The sequence below is a fragment of the Chroicocephalus ridibundus genome, chromosome 2 (genome assembly GCF_963924245.1).
Source record: "Chroicocephalus ridibundus chromosome 2, bChrRid1.1, whole genome shotgun sequence".
NCBI lineage: Eukaryota > Metazoa > Chordata > Aves > Charadriiformes > Laridae > Chroicocephalus > Chroicocephalus ridibundus.
The window spans coordinates 64,883,278-64,902,820 of record NC_086285.1 but is presented as its reverse complement, the minus strand read 5'-3'; the positions used below and the strand labels follow the sequence as shown (position 1 = coordinate 64,902,820).

Sequence of the window (19,543 nt, the reverse complement as noted above, 5' to 3'; positions counted from 1 at the left end):
GTGATTAAAGCAACGGTTCCTAAGACAAGAGTGACTTGCACTTGCAGTACAACACTTGTTGAAAGCACTACAACTGTGATACACTTCTGCAGAGTATGGATCGCAGGAGGACCACAAGGAGAACCACTAAGTTGAAAGATAAAAATCCAATTCTGTCTCAGTTTCTTTTCAATGTAAAAACACGAATATTTGCATATTCAGCTTCTCATTCAGCATTCAGTGGAATATCTATCTATTATTTATTGTAAAAACTAAGACTGTGGTAACAGGTATTTTCCAATTTTTAGAATTGTAACAATCTTTTAGATAAGAGATATATATGCATACATGGAAGATATCTTAAAAGCAAACAGATTAAATGCTTACCCCCAAAGCTGGCAATCTTTGTGTGCAACTGACAGCAACCTTCAGTTTCCAGTCTGTTTCTCCATCCAGCTGGTCAGTTCGAATGAAACATGAACCTTGAAGTTATAAAGAGACGTGAAAATATTTTTTCCAATCTCAAAAATTCAGTTTGGGTTAAAAATTTAGAAGAGTGAAAATAAAGCAGTTTACAACCATTTTTAAATAAACGTGCTATGTATAAAAGGATTCATATTCTGGAATGTCTGTGTGCTTTCTCCCAGGAACGCTCCAGATATCTCACAATAGCATGGTTTTTCTGATAAAATTAACAATATGCCCATTTATGAACGGGGGGAAATCCTATTTTACGGGTTTCTTAGTAGTTTCTAAATGTTATCAGCAAACAATACAACTTCACTGTCTGGTTTTTTTTTTTCCTTTTAGAATTGTGCCACTTGTACAATTCCAACACAATAGAATAATGAACTGATGCCTGTGATTTTTGTGTGTCTGCTGGTATGACATCACGGACTCCCACTGATTAGAGATTCCTGACTTCTTTGAAAAATATTTTTTAAAATAAATCCTTAACATGGATACCATTCAAAACAATATGGGTCCCAATGTATTACACCTAAAAGAAACAATTTTGAATCATCTGTAATCACCAAGGATCCAAGACTAAAGAAACCTGTCAACACATGCACAGTACTTAAGATATGAGGGAAGCTGAAGATACAGACTGATACATACTGAAGAGAATGAGTATGCTTTACAGATAGAAGACTAGTATTCAAGAAGTAGAAAACTGAGACCAGTGCAGAGCCTCCCCCCACCCCAATAACTGATTTGGTGGATATCATCAAGTCTGGAGTATTACATAGGTTGCTAATGTAAGATTCAGAAAAGACTGCACTAAAGCATTGCAAATCTAGTAGAAACACATACAAGCAGCTACAGTTTCCATCTACTTTGAAGCATTTTAAAAAAGGTGGTAAAGTTTTACCAATACTCTTCACAATTGCTACACTAAAGAAACCTTAAGTATTTCTGAAGTAATAATTACAACTTCCATTACGCTACAGCCTAACAACTGTATACGCTATTGTTACTGTGTGCTGTGGATGTGAAATAAAAATAGATTTTTCTAGTTATTTGTAAATTTTAAACAATGTGCACAGACATACATGCATATATACCCATAATACCTTCTATATTTCAACCAATCCAATAAAAACTAATGAAGTAGTTTCATCAGTAGAAGTGATATGGTAGCAATAAAACTGATGGAAACACTGGCAAAGGAGTTTATCCAGGTTGGAGTCTTCTTACACAGACAAGACGACAATGTGCTGGAAGCTTTGAATCTAATAAGCAATACATCATAAAAGGGTACCTACCTACCAGTGAAAACAAAATTAAGAGAGTCTTCTATAGGACACGTGGACCCTGATGTAAGTAAAATCTAACCGAACCCAATGTTTTATTCACCAGGGCCTGTAAATTAAGCAGTTCAGTGAGCTAATGGTCTGAAAGGACATGCTCGAGAGAGAAGCCGCCTGAAATTATATCTGACTAGAAGGTATCATTTTTGCACAACAGTCTTGGAAGACATTTACAAGTCTTCATGTAGCAGCTGTATTTATATTAAGTGTATAGTAAGTAAACAAATCTTTAAATGTTAATACAAACAGCTCTCAGAACACATTATCACAACTAAATTTCACCCAAAGTTCAGAGCTGCAAGCTGCAAAGCTGTATCCAAAGTTCTTGAAAAGGTGATTTTAAATTATTGACAGGATCTTTATTGATTTTCTTCTAAAAATAAAACATTATAAAGCACTTCTGGAAGAGTTCAGTGATATACACTGCATTGTAATTAAGGGTGAGGTACCCAGAAACACCATGGTTTCACCGCACTTTCTATCCATGGCATAGATGAGCCTACTTTCCATCATACTTTTCCTGTACAAGACATTTCATGGTTCTCTTTACCCTTCCTGTCAATGGTTGCTCTCTTCCATCAATTTCATTTAGAATTATACTATAGATCAATGCAGTTCAAGACCAGTGTGGCTCCTGTGAATGGTTGACTGCACATATATTCATTTAATAGAGCTCACACTATGACATGTATTGGCCAGCTGCATTTCCTCTCCACTTCAGCAGTTAATTTCATCAATAACTTATCTCATAGCCTGTTTCCCTTTTATCCAGAAAAAGGGACTGCTTTCTGCCAAGTCAGCTTTCAATAGCGATCACAACAGCAAAACTGAAACAATACAATCCTCTACTCTACTTCAAATACTGCAGAAGATTTGACCAAGTAATTTTAATTATACTATGAGATACTGATTTTAAACCTGGTTTAACTAAGCTATAAACATGGGAGATTAAACATGTGGTTAGAAAAATGTATATAAGAACAACTTTTCACACCTATCAAACCCTTGGACCTGTAAAAAACTAAGCATCCCCCACTGCGTATTGTGTGGGAGTCATAGGTACTTTACCCTTGGAAGGTATTTCAGTCAGCAGTGCATAAAACTAAAAAAATCAAAGTCTTCTGAAAAAAATAGCTATTGTAACAGCTCCATTTTTAAATGCTTGTAAACATTGCACTCCCATCACAAAAGTAAAACAAAACCACCACCAAATGTAGTAAAAACCTTGTGTTATGTACTTTAACAGAATGCCTTAGGTCAGTGTTAAAAGTCTCCTACATTTCTAACCTGAACATGACTTGCCAGGAAAAAAAAAAAAAATCTATAAAAAAAAAAATAGAGAATTACTATTCCCTCTGAATTCAGTGACAACTCTTGGATCTGACAATTATTTTACACCACACAAAGAATTAAAATTATTTTAAGTTCTGTGCTGCTTAAATTAAAGAGTCATGAAGCATTTTAAAGATTTGCCAATCAAAGCACAGCTGCCTCGGGGAAAAAAAAAAAAAAGAAATTCCACATTCAACATATATGTAGCCTTATGAAAATGTCTAACGGAGAATGAATAAAATTAAATTTTTTACTTTATATAGCGAGGGCACTCAGATTCTCATTTCCTGTAACAATACGCATTCATTCAAGATTAGTGGACAAAGTTGAACATTGTGAATGTGTCTGACTCATTTCTGACTACAGTGAAAATTTTGGAATGATCCGAATTAGACTTTAAGGGTTGACTTGAGGAAATTACACTGGGTTTAAAAGTTTAATCATTTATCAAAAGTGGTGCAAACTTCACATGAGCACATTTAAATTAATTTACAAGTATGTAATATTCGTTTAGCCTAATCAGCTGAAGACAGGCATAAATCAATTTAGATCATGTCCATGCAAGATGCTGCCCAAGTGCAACTAAATTGATTTTTAAAATCATTTCAGTTAAAATCTGTGAAACTTGCGTGCTTAGGGAATTCCTTGGACTACAATTCATTTTTTGCGTCTTAGCGAAAGCTCAACTATGAGGCCTGTCCAGAATTTAACCTAAGAATGCTTTTCTGCTTAAAAGCAGCACCTGCAATACAAAGAATGACAACCATTTTAAGAACCTGAAATAACTATATAACTTTAATATATAAGGATACATTGCTAATTATTAACAGACTTCTTGTTTATGAGTTATTTGAGATATGATGGCTTAAAAAAAAAGTCATTTTTTTAAAAGCTATTTTGTGTGTTAATAGAATATTGAACAAAACTAACATTTATTTCAGTTGCTTTTCTGGTGTTTTGAAATAGAGATACAAAAGCTCATTTATGAAGGCACTGATTTAGGACCATGATATGCCTGGCCTAGATTTGTCAAACAAAGGTACTGTGCTCAATACAGAGTAAGCAGGAAGAATCCTACTTACTCGTGTGTGCTGGACTTCAGGTTTTATTCAGAATATACATATACGACACATACATGTCAAATGGGAATGCTTCTGGGAATGGTTTACACTTACATGTGCATCAGTGACCTCTTCTGTGGGCCTGCCTACCTCTAGGAATCCTGAAGAAAAAGGCCTGAACAAAAATTTTCAAACTAAATATAGGTTGTGCTTGGAAAATGCTGGTCATATTTTAGCCTTAAACTTAAAAAAAAGTGAGAGAGGAAAAAAAGGGAAAAAAATCGTCCCCAAACCAGAAAGGGAGGCTTCTTAATGAAGTAAAAACCAGTTATATCATAAGCTCTCTCTTAATTACTACTGTGTATCATCATCAGATAGCCAAATCTTTTATTTTTTTTTATACTACCAAACTTGCTATTCATATTTTATGCATTAATTTCTTTACGTGTAGATATCTCTAGTTTCCTGAAATTATTGTAATGTAAATAAATTTGTGCTACTACCAAGCACTTTATGTTTATAGACACACTTCTGAGTATTAATTACAAAACCAAGCTATTACTTGAGACATTACTTATTTTCTTAGATGTATTCTAGCTTACAGGGTTTTTAAAAAATAAGTCACTTGGAAGAGAAAAATTGTTGTGTATTAATTAAATTATTTATTCCTATTTGATTTCATTTGGAAATGTTTTTGATAAGTAGAAAGATGGATAATTTCTCTTTAGAACAATTAGCTTACTATCAGCCTGTTTATCAAGTAGACTTTAAAGAAAGTGTAGTTAACACAAGAAACCCAAAATAGCAGTATTGGCAGACTAAGAGCAATCTACTTTGCAAGAGGAAAATAATTTAAGTTATTCTATATAAAATTGCATCACCCGATTTTCATGGAAGGCTATAATACTGACAGAAAAAAATAATAATTCAAATGATGTGAATTACAATCAAGATTTAATATTTGAAGTAACTGTGGAAAGAAAAATCTCAATTACCCTAGAGAAGTTGGTTTAGTTTGCTGCAGAAACAAAACTGTGTGTCATTTGTAGCATCTCCTGCGTAACACATACATTCCTGTGTATTACACAGAGATGTTCTAGGCAAAGGCTCTTTAGTAGGAGACTGCAAAACAGGACTTTTTCTAGTAGCCCAATAGTGTCCTACAATAATCAGACAGAAGCAGAATATCCCACCAGTTATACAAGTACGGCCTCATGTTCTTTGTTAGGCAGCAGTAATCTTGGATAATCCAAGACTGGATAATTGAATACAGATACCTCAAAATGCATGCATCAACTCATGGAAATTCCCTGCAAATCAGAAGCTGAAAATGGCAAGGAAAAATTTAGGTAGAGTGGCATCATGACAAGGAGGGCTTCCTCCCTGCTTCCTTCTTAATCGTGAAGTCTACTGGCTTTCTTTTTACAAAGAGAAAGTGGAAAAGTATGCTAATACTTAAAGCACTTGCATTCCAGGACTGGTGAAGTTTCTTCACCAATAGCAACATGAGAAATTAAGACAGTTTTCTTGCTGTAAGAAACTAAACTACGCCACTTGTCCTGTATCCAGAACTTAATTTTCATTTCCCCGCTCCCAGTCCCCAGCCTGGAAGAAGGATCTGAGAAAGCAACTTTAAGTCATGAGATGAGATGGCAGATAGAGGTTTCTGAATTCAGGGGAAAAAAAAAAAACCCTAAGGAATGACGTATTCTTACTGGCATTAAAAAAATGACAAAGTGAATGACACATCATTATAAAAATACTTCTACACTTCTGTCCTTCACTTTTTCTCCTCTTGCTTTGAGCTATCACTTAGAGCAGATCTTGTCTTCAACTACACCTATTTAATCAGCATTTTCCAAGTAAAATTATTTTTAAATATATTTCCATTTTTAGATTTCACAAGTACATTCAAATCCCTTCCACAGAGCCTTAACAGTCAACCCACACACAGTATTTGTTACGTCAGTATACACTGTAAAGAATAGTATATAAGAAGCCAATCAACAACACAGAAGTTCTGAAAATTGTGTTTAACTTTCTCTTAGCGAACATTAAAGTTAACAGATTTCTGCTTGCAATTTTTTTGCCAAATATTGGCAAGCTGAAAAAAAAGACTTGCCAGTAAGCATTAAAGAGAACTTATAGGTATAATTCAAATATGCCATAGCACACATTTTAATGTTATATTGCGCTGAAGATGCATCAGAGGGAAGAGACTGTAATCTAGTCATATATAACAGATACATTGGAATATGCATATTTTACAAGCATATTAAAGACTAAGCACCACTGTCTTGAAAAGGTATTGTTTTGTCTGCATAAATGCAGGGTTGAATTCCACACTCCATTACAGATACATCAAAGACAACCATAGAGTGTGTGCACTTCAATTACTCTAAAAAAAAAAAAAAAAAAAGAAATTAAATTACAATTACTTTCTATAATATGTAACTGATAAGAATTCACGTCAGTTATTCTTAAATGGAGATAATGCTAAACCACCACTACATGTCTGGGTTCTTCTCAGTTAAATCTAAATAAATAAAATTATGTCAGCCTTCTCTCTCAAGAGCTGTATCCAATGAATTTTTTACAAATGAGAACAACAGCTACAACTAATGTCTTTCAAGCCTCAGCAAAACTGAATTATTAAATCTGTCTGCCTATATCCTATTACAGCCTACTTATGAATACTTGATTTTATTTTGTATAATTGACAACAGTTGTCAGGAAAGGAAGGTTTTAACAGCAATCAAATTAAGATCAACTAGTATAAGTGTCACAGTGAAGAGCCTGCGTCAAGTGTTGATGAATTAATTGATGGGTCACTGGGAAACAGGGCACGTGGAATTGTGGTGTCATAAACAGCTATATATTGTCTGGCAATATTACCAGCCTTCCTGTTTTAAGTCAAAAGCATTGAAAGAGATGGGTTACTAGAATATACCCAACAAAAGAAAAATGGACTTTGACTTCGCACCCCTAACACCAGATCATTTATGAACAACTTAGTCACTTAAGTAATATAAATGATTTAAAAATTATGTGCATGAAAATTTTAAACTGATGACAAGATGAATAACAGCACCAAGATGACATGTTGGAGTTCTGAGTTTCATTTACTACTGTAACAAGAAGCTTTCAATCATGATAGCTTCTAAGGAGGAAAAAAAACCCAAGACACCTGAAACGTCCCAAACAGTTAAGCTACAATGCCATCACATAGGATGGAATCGAAAAAAATATAGTGGCATTTATACGAGACTGATTAAATTAGTTTTAAAGCATTAATTTCTCTTAAGACCATGACAGAACTGTGTGTACTTGAGATATTTGATCTGAATTAAGAAACCGATGAAGCAATTGATTAATTGGAATTTAAGCCATCAGTCACTGGATCCATCAACAGATTCATTTACATTCTAAACAATCAGCTGATGGTCTTATAGGATACCATGTATTAATACACAGTCAATATGATACCGCCAAACTCATCACAGTTCCTTATTGACAAGTACACAGATGCTTTTAATCCAAGCTTGATCACACTGCATCTTTTTGGAATTGCTATATTGATTCAGTATGCTTTAGGAATTTTTATCTCTATTTTTATGGAATTCTCTTATCTAGAGCAAACAATGTCCCAAGTAAAAAAAAAAAAGCACAAACCAGAACATCTACATTCGTATTCGCATTCTCAAGTTTTAACTTATTGATTCATATTATTTTTAGTTATGCAGAAGGATACTCAAAAGCATTAATTTATCTTTTCCATTTAATAGGATTCGATGCACCACTTTGCTCCATTATTCTTCTGATGTATACTAGTAATCTCTTTTTGGAGAAAGTGATACAGAAAAAAAAACCATACTGTGAATTATTTACATCTTCAGTTTAATGACTAAATCAAAAACTCTGCTATACAGAATGCTTACAACACTGAAAAATTTCTCACTTTTCAGACCAAAAGAAGGTGAAGGAGAGCAGAATACCACTTTAAAATGATATGAAAAATCAGTAATGTACTTGATACATAACATTTTATACAATGACCGGAATATTTTTCACTGACACTACTCCCTGTTTGTGCATTTGCTCAGTCTGCTATTCTAGTTGTTTTCAACATTTAAAACTGGAATAACCTATGGTGATCTGTCCCATCACTGATCCAAACACATCGCCTGATTAAAAATCCAAGAATCTTGAGAATATTTTCAGCCTTGCTTATTCATTTGTAAAACAATTTTGCTCACATCTTCAATATATTGGTCATATTATATATAGTCTATATTTAGTACATATCTTAGTATTAGAAGCATGTTTCTCAACAAGCAGTAGATGGTACATCTTCCTTCAAATGAATCAAGGATGAAAATGTTTTCCAGAAGAAGTAATTATAGCACAGTAGGAGAAAAACCCTACCTAGTGTAACCTACTAAGCAAGCTAATTTCACTGAGATTACAGACTACTTTGATACAAAATATGCTGCACAGCTGGACAGGTAAAAGGGATGAAACCGAACCTTTTGCAACCAGACAGGTTACAGTTTAACACAAAAGCGGCTCCACTGCAAACCATTTTAAGGCCCTGCTAAAACAGGAAAATTGTCTAATACAGATACTATTCCATAAATGCTATTTCATAAACACCATCCCTTTTGATATCATTATTTGAATCGTTATTCTGGTCTAAGTACTGAGTTCAGCTGGCATCTTCCATTTACCTGTCCTTAACATGCAGTGCTCACCTGGCCTTCACAGGAAAACATTCTGGTTTACAGTTAGAAAGTTGGTTCTTATTTAAAATGTATTATGAGAATAGGATCCTTCTTACAATGTACAGTCAGATATGCAACATTTGCATTATGCAGGACAATCATTAAATTGCCACCTATCATAACAGAAATGGAATCAGGAATTAGGACTTTTTAACTAGCTTTCCTTCTTTTTTGGCTTAAATTTTGGTAGAAAAAAAATCAAAATCAATTCAATCAATTTTCTGATCCTAATGCGCAGCACACACTAACATCAATGCCACAAACAAGTAAAGGCTCAAAGCATTCAAAATATTTTAAGAATATTGACTAAACAGGCTTCCTGATTTGAGAGCTCTGACAGCACAGCAGAACTCGCTCTCCCAGTCAGCCTCCCTAATGCGCTTACATACTTCTAAAGACCAACAATACAAAAAAAATACATATCCCTATACACCTCAAAGAGTCCTCGTAGCTGACTTAAGGAGCATTTTCTCTCTTGATGATAGCAGAGCTCACAAGCAAACAGAGGAGGCCGAGGAAAGGGTATGGCCAAATATACCGGAATCTACTGAAAGCACGTTTAGCCTCAAAGAGTTTAGCAGCAGCACTAGGAATCAGCTTGAAGGACGTACCATTAACTAAATTAGGGGGAGCAGGAATCAAAGCCTTGGTAGCTCATAAAGCTTAAACACAGAAAAGTACAAGTCAAAGGAGTTGACAAAGCCATCAGATTACAACAGGCATGTGAAAAACAAGAGGATAAATCTTCAGTTTAAAATTTAGCAGGGAAAAGCACATTCTCCTTTACCAAACAGGAGCCTGGGAAGAAGCAACAGACCCAGCTGCAAAGATTTATTACTGGACCTCATTACAGCAAAAAGCAGAGGTTTTGGTTTTTTTCCAATTTATTTTTCCTTCAGAGACAGAGGAAAGCTGTGTAAAGCTACATGGACACCTGCAATCAGAACTGTAACTGAAGAAGTTAAATATTTGAGCCAAATTTCATTTACCCGTCATATGAACCAACAGCAATGACAGTGTAGCAACGTGGGCCATAGCGCTGCATGCTTGTTAGAAGGCAGGTTGCTCCACTATAGGTTTTCTACCACTGGAAAGAGAACTGCTAGATATTAGTAAGTCTGCACGAGCTTCCATTCCAACTCCAGCCAGCCACACACCTCAAGCCCATATGAAAGTTAGAATCGGATTACCATGTGCAAGCCTTCCTTTCCTTACAAATACATTGATTTCAAGATAATTTGTAAATTTTTACTGAGACAACTTTAAATCTTCTTCAAGATCACTCCTCATTAGACCTAATAACCAGAACTTTATAGGCTATAAAGAAAAGGACCACCAAGGGACATTTTCCAATCCTTTCAAAGAATTGTCAAGTTAACATTAACAGCTTGCCTAGTAAAGGCTTCAGGTAAAAAAAAGAAAAAACACCCCTAAATTAAACAATCTAACAGAAGAAAAATGTGACAGTATCTCTAAAAATCCTTAACACCCAGCATCCATGTTATGAGCAGATACTTTACAGGAAGTATATTATAAACTGCTTCTACGCCAGGAATTCTTGAACCTAACCTCTGCAAGAGTAATTTCTTGTCTTTTATTTTCAAAGCCTTTGACAACATATCCATAGTCTATCAGTTATAAATATGCACAGAGTTTGTTTATCTGACTTGGCCTGCCTCTGAGATCTGCTTTGATGATTCTCACCTTCCGTTTTTTCTAAGCTGTTTCCCAAAATTGTGGGAATTGTTTGGGATTTCAAGATATTCAGACTGCTACTCCAGCCAAGCCACCAAATGCCCTGAAATTCTGGGGGAAACGTATTATCTCCGGGGAGTGGGAAATGGCAAATTTATGCCTAACACAATACACAGACTCTTTACAGATCAACTTTTTCAACTCTTACTAGCCTCTTTTTTTTTTTAATATAAGAAATAAATAAGTAGTAAAATATTTCTTTGTTATTGCTTATTTTGCTGCAAATCTAATGAAACACATGCATTGTGCTAGTCATCCAAGTCTGCACAGAAAAGAAAAGAAAAGAATTAGGGTATAAAATATATGATCATGCCTTCTAATAACATTTTGCTGTGTAATTTTACATCAATAATATAGAGAGTAATACTATTAGGAGCTTAATGCCTGTCAAGACCTTCTCGTTCCACCACATAACACTCACACTATCTGACTATATCTTAAACAAGTAGCTGATCACATAGAATCAGTATTACTCAGTAACTTAATGTAGATACCAAAACATTTCAAGCCCGAGTTAAATCAAATGTTAAAAACGGAATAGGAACTGAAGTATAGAAACAGATTAAAGTAGCTTAGACAGATTGTTGGCAGCTACTCATGCCCTGAAGATAAACTTTTATCTGGCCGTATGTGCAAAACTTAACTCTACTCATTTATCATTCTCTCTAGCAATAGATTTTCAAAGCATTTTAGTTCCCAGACAGGTAAGTTTTATAACGCTTGTTTTCTAAACATAATAGAAAATTCCAGAATGTGTGACAAATGCAAGTCCTTCAGCCTTCTTCTTCTGTGGTAGTTGGTTTCATAAAAGAGATAAAAAGTTACATCAGTTGCACAACTGAATTCCAAACTGACATTTTTTTCCTCTGGTTTCATTTTTCAAATAGCTGAAGTTCTAGAACAGGCAGGGCCCAGACAATCAAGCTGTTTGTAGAACACTTATTCCTAGCTGCCCGGAATTAATAGATACTACTTGCATCACCTTTATTATAGTTTTACTTGCAGTGAGTTTGAGGTAAGAAATGTTTTACTAATACCTGCATTTTCAGATCTACAAAACTAGACCTTTTAAACAAGTAAAACATACTTGCCAGCACAATGCTCTCTTTCTGTGGAGAAAAGCTTAAGAATCCATCATTTTCAAAATAACCCTTTCCTTCAATTAGCAGACTTTGTTTGAGAAGGTAGACTCTGGAGTAAGCCCTTAGTAGTTTACTCAGAGCTCCTTCCAACAGCAAATCAAGCTACATGAACAATGACTGAGCCTGTGCTTTCACCACATGCCAGTAAAATGGTTAAATTTTTAAAAAACATCAAATCTGAGGCAGTTATATTGCTACAGAAATTAATTGCTACAAAGCCTCAAAAGAAAAATTACTTTCCTGGTTTATTCCCACATTTCACTCATACCATTGCTGTTAAAGTAATTACAAGTAAAGAATCCTGAAAGCTCTTAACTACGAATTTTTAAAAAAGTGAGATTGCTCTTTTTGCTACAATTCTGCAAAATATAAACATGTTTGCAACTAATAATTTATGCCTGAGTAAATATACCATTTTTAAGGAGTTTCGTAAGTGAAATTCAAGAAACTAATCTATGCAGTGGGGGATATCCAGAAGGACCTCAACAGGCTGGAGAAACAGGTGACAAGAGCCTCAAAGTTCAAAAGGCAATGGTACAAAATCCTGCACCTGTATGTATATACCAGTAGATGCTGCGGGGCCACCCAGCTGGAAAGGAGCTTGGCAGAAGCAGACACCTGATTGCACATGAGACAGCTACATACCCGTGCAGCAGAGAAGGCTACCAGTAACCCGGGCTGCATTAGGCAAAGTATTGCCAGCAGGTTGAGTGAGGAGATCCTTCCCCTCTGCTCAGCACTGGTGTGGCCACACATGCTGTCCTGTGTCCAGTTGTGGGCTCCCCACTACAAGAGAGATATGGGCATACTGGAGAAGGTCCAACTGAGGGCCGCAAAGATGATGGACTCACATATGAGGGAAGTCTGAGAAAGCTGGGACTGCTCAGCCTAGAGAAGACAAGGCTCAGGAAGGATCCTATTCATGGCTATAAATCCTGGAGGGAGGGTGCAAAGACTGAGCCAGGCTCTTTTCAGTGGTGCCCAGTGACAGGACCAGAGGCAACAGGCACAAACTGAAACAAAGGAGACTCCCTCTGAACATCACAAAACCAGAATTATTAAACTGCAACAATAACTGAGCACGGGCACAGCTCAGGCAGAGAGAGTGCAGAATTTCCCTCCTTGGAGGTATTCAAAAGCTGTCAGGACGTGGTCGTGGGCAACCAGCTCTAGGTAGCCCTGCCTGAGCAGAGGTGTTGGACCAGATGATATCTGGAGACCTCTTCCAACCTCAATCATTCTGTGATTCCGAGATACCGCCTAAAGTACTCGCATAGGTAAGACCAAAACAACGTAATGCAGGCCCGAAAAATACCAGATGCAACAATTGCGCAACTGGCACTACCTTGCAAGGAATTGCAGGTTTTTCACAATCAAAGAATTGAGAATTTGTAAATCATTTCCCATTTCCCTATTGCTTCCATTGCTCAGCTGTAGCGGTAGACATATTTTTGGAATGTCCACACCAGTAAATTACTATCTACTGGATTTAAAGACACAGTAACAAAATTTATGGTGATGATTTTTGCATGACAGCATGCTTGACAGCAGTGGAACTGATCAGCCAGTGGGAGTTGCTCTCTCAGAGTATCACCTCTGACAATATAAAAAAAAAAAAATCTTTTACCAATTTGATGGCTGCTGAGAAGTCTCCAGCCGGTGATGTATTAAAATGCATTTGTGGACTTTATTTTACTAGACTTCTACATTTACACTTTTTACAAGCTTTTACAAGTTTGTTACAAGAGGAATATCTTAATACAGTACTCTGTCTCTTGGGAAGACTACTTTTTTTTCCAGAAGCAGTGGTTGCTATTCTATATAGAATCAACAGTCTGCCAAAAATTCTTCTCTGTGCAAAAGACACACGTACAAGGTTCAAATACCATAGCCAGGAAAGTTGAAGTAGATCAGTATAAAGCACTTCCGCTATACCCTTTGGGAGTTCAGTTTCTACCAAAAAAGGATGACAAGAAAACCCAGCTCTATTTTTCATACAATCACAAAGCATTATTGGTGACAAGGTGGACCTCAGGAACAAAGAAAAGTGTTCAACTAAAATTAATCAATTCTTATACTCCTAAAAATCTACTAACAAAAAACAGTTATAACAGTGTTGTGATTTGTCTGTTACAGGCCTAAATAGTTAGCAGTAGTACAGAATACGAGCCTTTCTTCGTAGTCCTACCATCTATGGAGCATGTCACAAGCCCAAAAGGTAGTTATCCCCTGGCTCTTCCAGCTGCAGAGGCCTTGGCAAATAACTCGTTTAGCCCTGTTTCCATGTACAATACTATTCTGCTATGCCATGTTTCTCCCAGTAACTTTCAACTTGTGGCCAATTTCAACCAACAATGGCAGACCAAAGATCTCAAGGATATGAAATTCCTTGAATTTTTGTGAAAAGTAAGGATAAAAGAGACACATGAACAGGAGAAAAGCCAGGCTCTTAGCTCCAACAGTCATCCGTTCTAGGACCTAGCAAAAATTCATAGCAGAAATCAACATGTGCTTAGCTCAGAACCAGCCACCCACTGCATATGCCAGCTTTTGCCCCATGAATAATAAGAATCTGAAGTTACTGGGGCAAATGAAAAGTCTGAAGGAAAACAAAAGTAAACTTCATCCATTCTTTTTTGACACTGTAGCCACCCTATCGAATTTGTGTTCCTCTCAGAATTTCACATTTGAAAGTTAACAGAGCACAAATATTCCAGAGATACTAAGTCTTCTAAAGACATGCACCAGCTACTTACGAAGGACCAGTTCCAGTTCATATCAGAACACCTTTGTATGTTAGCATAGGAGTACCTGACCTGGATCAGAAGCTGATCACTGAACCAAGGCACAATTAAGGTGGAGAACAAGGATTTTAGCTTAGAGAAAGAAAGAGTTTATCTTTGAAATTTTTCTTTTGTCTTTTACAAACATAGTGTCTTTGATGATACTCCCGTAATGCTGAACTCATTAACACCTGCTTCACTTGGCAGTTCCTGTGGACATTATAAAGTTATACAATGATGTCTGGAATGCTCTGTCTAGCTTTTGATCTATGATTGATATGGTATATAGACAAATAAAACATAGAGAGCATGCCAAATAATTCAAAAAAAGAACCTGAGAACCATGTTAAAGGCCACTTAGGATCTAGCCTAATTTCAGTAAGGGGGCTTTCCATTGGTGTAACACAGATCTTGCCTACATTTGCGTAACAGCTTTCCACTAAGGTAGTTGGCTGGTTTGGGCATGATGCCTGCTTATAAACCAAATGAAAATAACCTTTAAACCATCTTTTGCAGCCAGCTCAGCATGAACATTTTCTTTAATCTGTTGGAAGGACCATACATGGAACAAATCTTCCAAATTGCTTGTTATTTCTGCCATAAGCAAAATCAAGATCCAGCCTTAACCTTCCCCGCCCCCCACCCTTTTAAAATATATATATAAACCCAGAATATTATTCCAGAGTTCTTTTGCTCTTAATTTCTTTTCCCAATTATTTATTTATTTATGAAGCCTATGAAGATCTTGGGGAAACCTCTGTTATATGGGGAGCCTGACAGCAGCAAAGAATTCACAGCAAAGAATTCCACCTGCTTCATCCTTCCAGGAAGTAATCCCAACTCTAAACTCAAACAGCCATCTAGCTGCCTCCATTCATAAAAGAGAGGAACATCGATGTTATGGACCATCAAACATGAATACAAAACAAAGACTCAACTACATTAGTCTTTAGACTAGCTTTTCTAAAAGTCTGATAAAAAAACCCACAGAAATCTGAGAAGTTAGATACATGTACACAATTAGCATGAAGTCATTATATCAGACTATACAAAGTTCATTCTAGCTAAAAGACAATGTATCTGACAAAGTTAAAAAAAAAGGCAAATATTAAGAATTCAGTTTTATCAAAAGAAGCTCGACTCCCTAAAATTCAGCTTCTGCTATGTAGAATTAGAAGTATCCTAAAAACCTCAAGATTCCTAAAAGTGCATTTGGGAGGTGGGTAAAAAGCAGAAGGGGAGGAAAACAAGGACATGCCACTGTCTCATTTCTTCCATGGTACCATACTTGGGTGAAAAGAACGCAGAATAGTTTTAGGCTGAACTTTGTAAACTACACAGTTATAACTCAAACTGCTTCTTTTTCGACTGAAGATATCAGTTACTGCAGTGCTGCAGACTACATCAATATGTAGTGTAAATATTGAAGTCGGAAAATAGTTCTTTGCCCCAAAAGAAGCTTATTGGGTGGGCTGGATTAGTTCAAACGCTTCGCTTCACTCTTTATGGATTTATAGCAACAAGTTATAGTTAAACTGTTTTATTGCACAGAAGATAAAATAAAATTACATATAGAACATAAAACCTTGTAAAACACATTAGTTCTTGCAAAGTACTTTAAGTGTCAACTATAAATTAAACCATAAATCAGTCAAAACTGCAACATCCAGAAGAAACAATTACAGATGTAAGTGTTTACTCTTTAGTCAAAAAACTATTACTGCCATATGCTTGAAGTTCAGGGGATTAGTTTTTGTGGGTTTTTTTGTTTGTTCGGTTTTTAGAGAAGTGCAACGCCAATATAACTAGTTAACCTGTTGCATGCTTACAGAAAGTGCATTTTCGGTGTTAAAAATCACAGTCCATGTATAGTAAAAAAAAAAATAATTATATGAGAATACTGGGAAGATTTCGCTCAGTTTGCTCTTCAGTCATTTTACATTATAATGAAAATTTATATAGTAGGTACACAACTCTTTCAAAGTGCTCACAAGCATTTTTTTTATATCAATTATGGAAAGTTTATTGTAGCTTTATTTTCTAGGTAGCAAGTTAATGGAGCTTCTCAAAGGAAAATTTTAATTATGACATTCTAAGAAAGCTGACTGAAGTAGACTTAAACGCTGAAGTAGACCTGAAGAATTTTACTTTAAAAAGGTTTTTCTTCATACATTTCTGACATAGGCATTCACTCTGTTCTACTCCCCCATCTATATCTTGACAAAGAGATACTTTAACTTATATTAACCATGGCCCTTCAAGATTTATTATTCATATACATTCCAATCAAGGCACAGAGGTATCCTGTGGAGATGCATTTTGGCCTGCGCCTCATCCTTCAACTAATAGTACTTCAGGGAAGGGAAACTACACAGTGTCTTATAACCTCACAAACAGAATCCAGCTATTTAAGAATCAACAGGGAGGAAAACATGCTATGCATGCCATGCAAAATCCATCATTTAAGAACTTGTTTTGTGGCAAGTCAGGCAACTCTCTCATCTTGTTCTTGTTCATTTATTCCAGCATTGACAATGAGTCTGATGTAAACTGCTGCAAGGATCCTAATTAATCCTTGCAGCAATCTAGCTCTCACCAGAGAAACCGTTCTTGATACCCCTAAAAGGGCAGACACCATATATTGAGTTCCCTCCACACTTCTACTGTGCACACATCACTTAAAGAAATTACAATTGATACGTACCCCTGCTAGAGTGGATAATTATTGCTTCCAAGTGCCTAGATATGCAACACCTAATCCAACATGCCTAGTAAAGGCTAGGAAAATTTTGGATCAGCAGACATTGACCTTCTACTACTTAGACATTGCATTCAGGTGGCCTAGTTTAAAGTAATTCTTCTACAGGTACAGAAGCGCTCCTACTTTCTGCTTTTCTAGGACCTGTGACTCCAGCTGAAACAGTTTTTGGGTCAGTAGGAAAAGATGACATTGCAAGTAGCCCAAAAGGAAGCAACATCAATCCTTTTATAATCATGCTGTATGCAAGAGATTTTAGTTGTCAGAAGCACTGCTCATTTTAATAAAATGTGGTGCTGTGGGAGGGAAATAAAAAAGCCTATGTATCCTAAACCAGGAGGTGTATATACAGACTATTATGAAACTTTGTCAGTCCAAACCAGTTATTGACAATCTAGTGCATCTAATCAGCATTTGAAAGTCATTAGCAAGACACAATAACTACACAGTAATTTCTTCTTCTTTTAGCAAACGTATAGCTCTAGTTGTGCTCTGTAGGCCATCAGAAATATCTTCTCTTGCAAATGATCTCTGCAAGTTTTGCCTTTTATCTGAAGTAATGATGTAACTCCAGTGCCACAGTGAAATACCAAGTGCCGCTAATACAAGGTTTACCAATATCACAGCTATTAGCTTTGTGAAATTTACTGCTGTCTGACATGTTTCAGACAGTTCTTCAGGAACTGAAGAGAAATAGTAATGTAAAGGAGGGTAACTAATTTGAGTTATATGGGGGGCATCCAACAGTAATTCCCAAATTTAATCAAAACAGTGATAATTTACAGGGTTCCTATAAAGGAAATATTTGTTTCTCGAAGATTAAGAGTACTCCCCTATCACCACATGAAGAAAAAGAGAGCTAATGAGAAGCATTTTTCTTTCTCTCTCAAAAAAATTGTTGGGATTTTTTTTTTTTTGACTGACCAAAAAGGCAGTATTATTTCTAAGTAAAAAATTCAGCTATTTCAGTTTTTTAGACCATTGTAATAGATTTTTTTTTTAAATTTTAATCACGTATTAGTAGGTTCAGGTTTCAGTTCTTTTCAATTTAATAACTGAAATACAATCAGATGACATTTAAATATGCGTTGCAAGATATAATTTAAAAATACCTAAAATTACCTAAACATTTTGTTGTAACAATTCATAAAAATCACTTAGAGGAACGTATCTATAAAGTTCTCACATTCCCAGTAAGATTTCTCCTGTTTTACAGTCCAAGCATATGTATTTCTCACATATGGACCCTCTCCCATTAATCTCATGAAGGTAGAACTCCTACTATCAATCCATTTGACCACTTCAAATTGGCCACAATGCACAATCTAAAATTTTACAGCAACGACAAACTTATCATGTAACAAATCTGAATTATTAAAACATACCAGTTTTCTCCGATGTTCTGAGAAACACCATGTCAGATGGGATTCGTTGATTCTGAGGAGAGGGGAGGGGGGAAAAAGTATATTTTTTGTAAGTAGGGAAAAAAAGTGAATTCCAATCAAATGTCCAGTAAGATCTATCACCAAAAGGTCACACTTGGATTGAAACTCAATTAAAACAGGATTTCTCACAGTACTTTACATTCAGCATTTGCAATTCAGAAATCAATATTTTCTAAAAATTATACAATAAGCAAACAGCAGCTAATCCTTTCAGATGCTCTTTATAAGTGAAATCATAAATACCTGAAGAACTACAACAGATTTACATTTTCTTGACTGAAAACAGTAGTTCAAGAATATAAATATCTAATTGAAGTATTTTAAAAAGTAATTTCACTGAGCAAAACTGACACTCAGTTAGCATATATAATAGAAAAAACAGTGAAAATTTAGTACATTTGCCTTGGCACTCAAGTTGCAAACATTATGTATACCAAGTATTCTCTCTCCCAACACACATAAACATACACAAAAGAAACAGAAAGTCAGGGAATAGCATTTTCTATTTCATATATCTATAAACCTCTCCTTTACAAAGACAAAAATGAATAGAATTTCCTCCTCAGTATCTAAGGTGCAGTGCCATATGCACAGTGAGATGCATTTGCATGCCTGTTCTGCCATTTCCCTTTCAAGCACAGAATTACCTGTATCAAATCACGTTTTCCGTTTTTTTTTGTTGACCACAGAAAGGCC

General features: G+C 35.7%; 1 protein-coding gene across 3 annotated transcripts in view; it reads right to left on the bottom strand.

Annotated features, from left to right (window-relative positions):
* The window catches only part of ATP9B (ATPase phospholipid transporting 9B (putative)), a 171,967-nt gene that overhangs the window by 102,315 nt on the left and 50,109 nt on the right, over positions 1 to 19,543 (bottom strand). For 2 of the 3 annotated variants that reach the window (XM_063325761.1, XM_063325762.1), the window contains exons 7-8: positions 18,788 to 18,839; positions 367 to 461 (exon numbers count right to left, since the gene is read on the bottom strand). In XM_063325761.1, coding sequence (XP_063181831.1) covers positions 367 to 461; positions 18,788 to 18,839 — 147 coding nt within the window. The remainder of the gene's footprint in view (positions 1 to 366; positions 462 to 18,787; positions 18,840 to 19,543) is intronic. The other variant, XM_063325763.1, reaches the window with a different exon arrangement.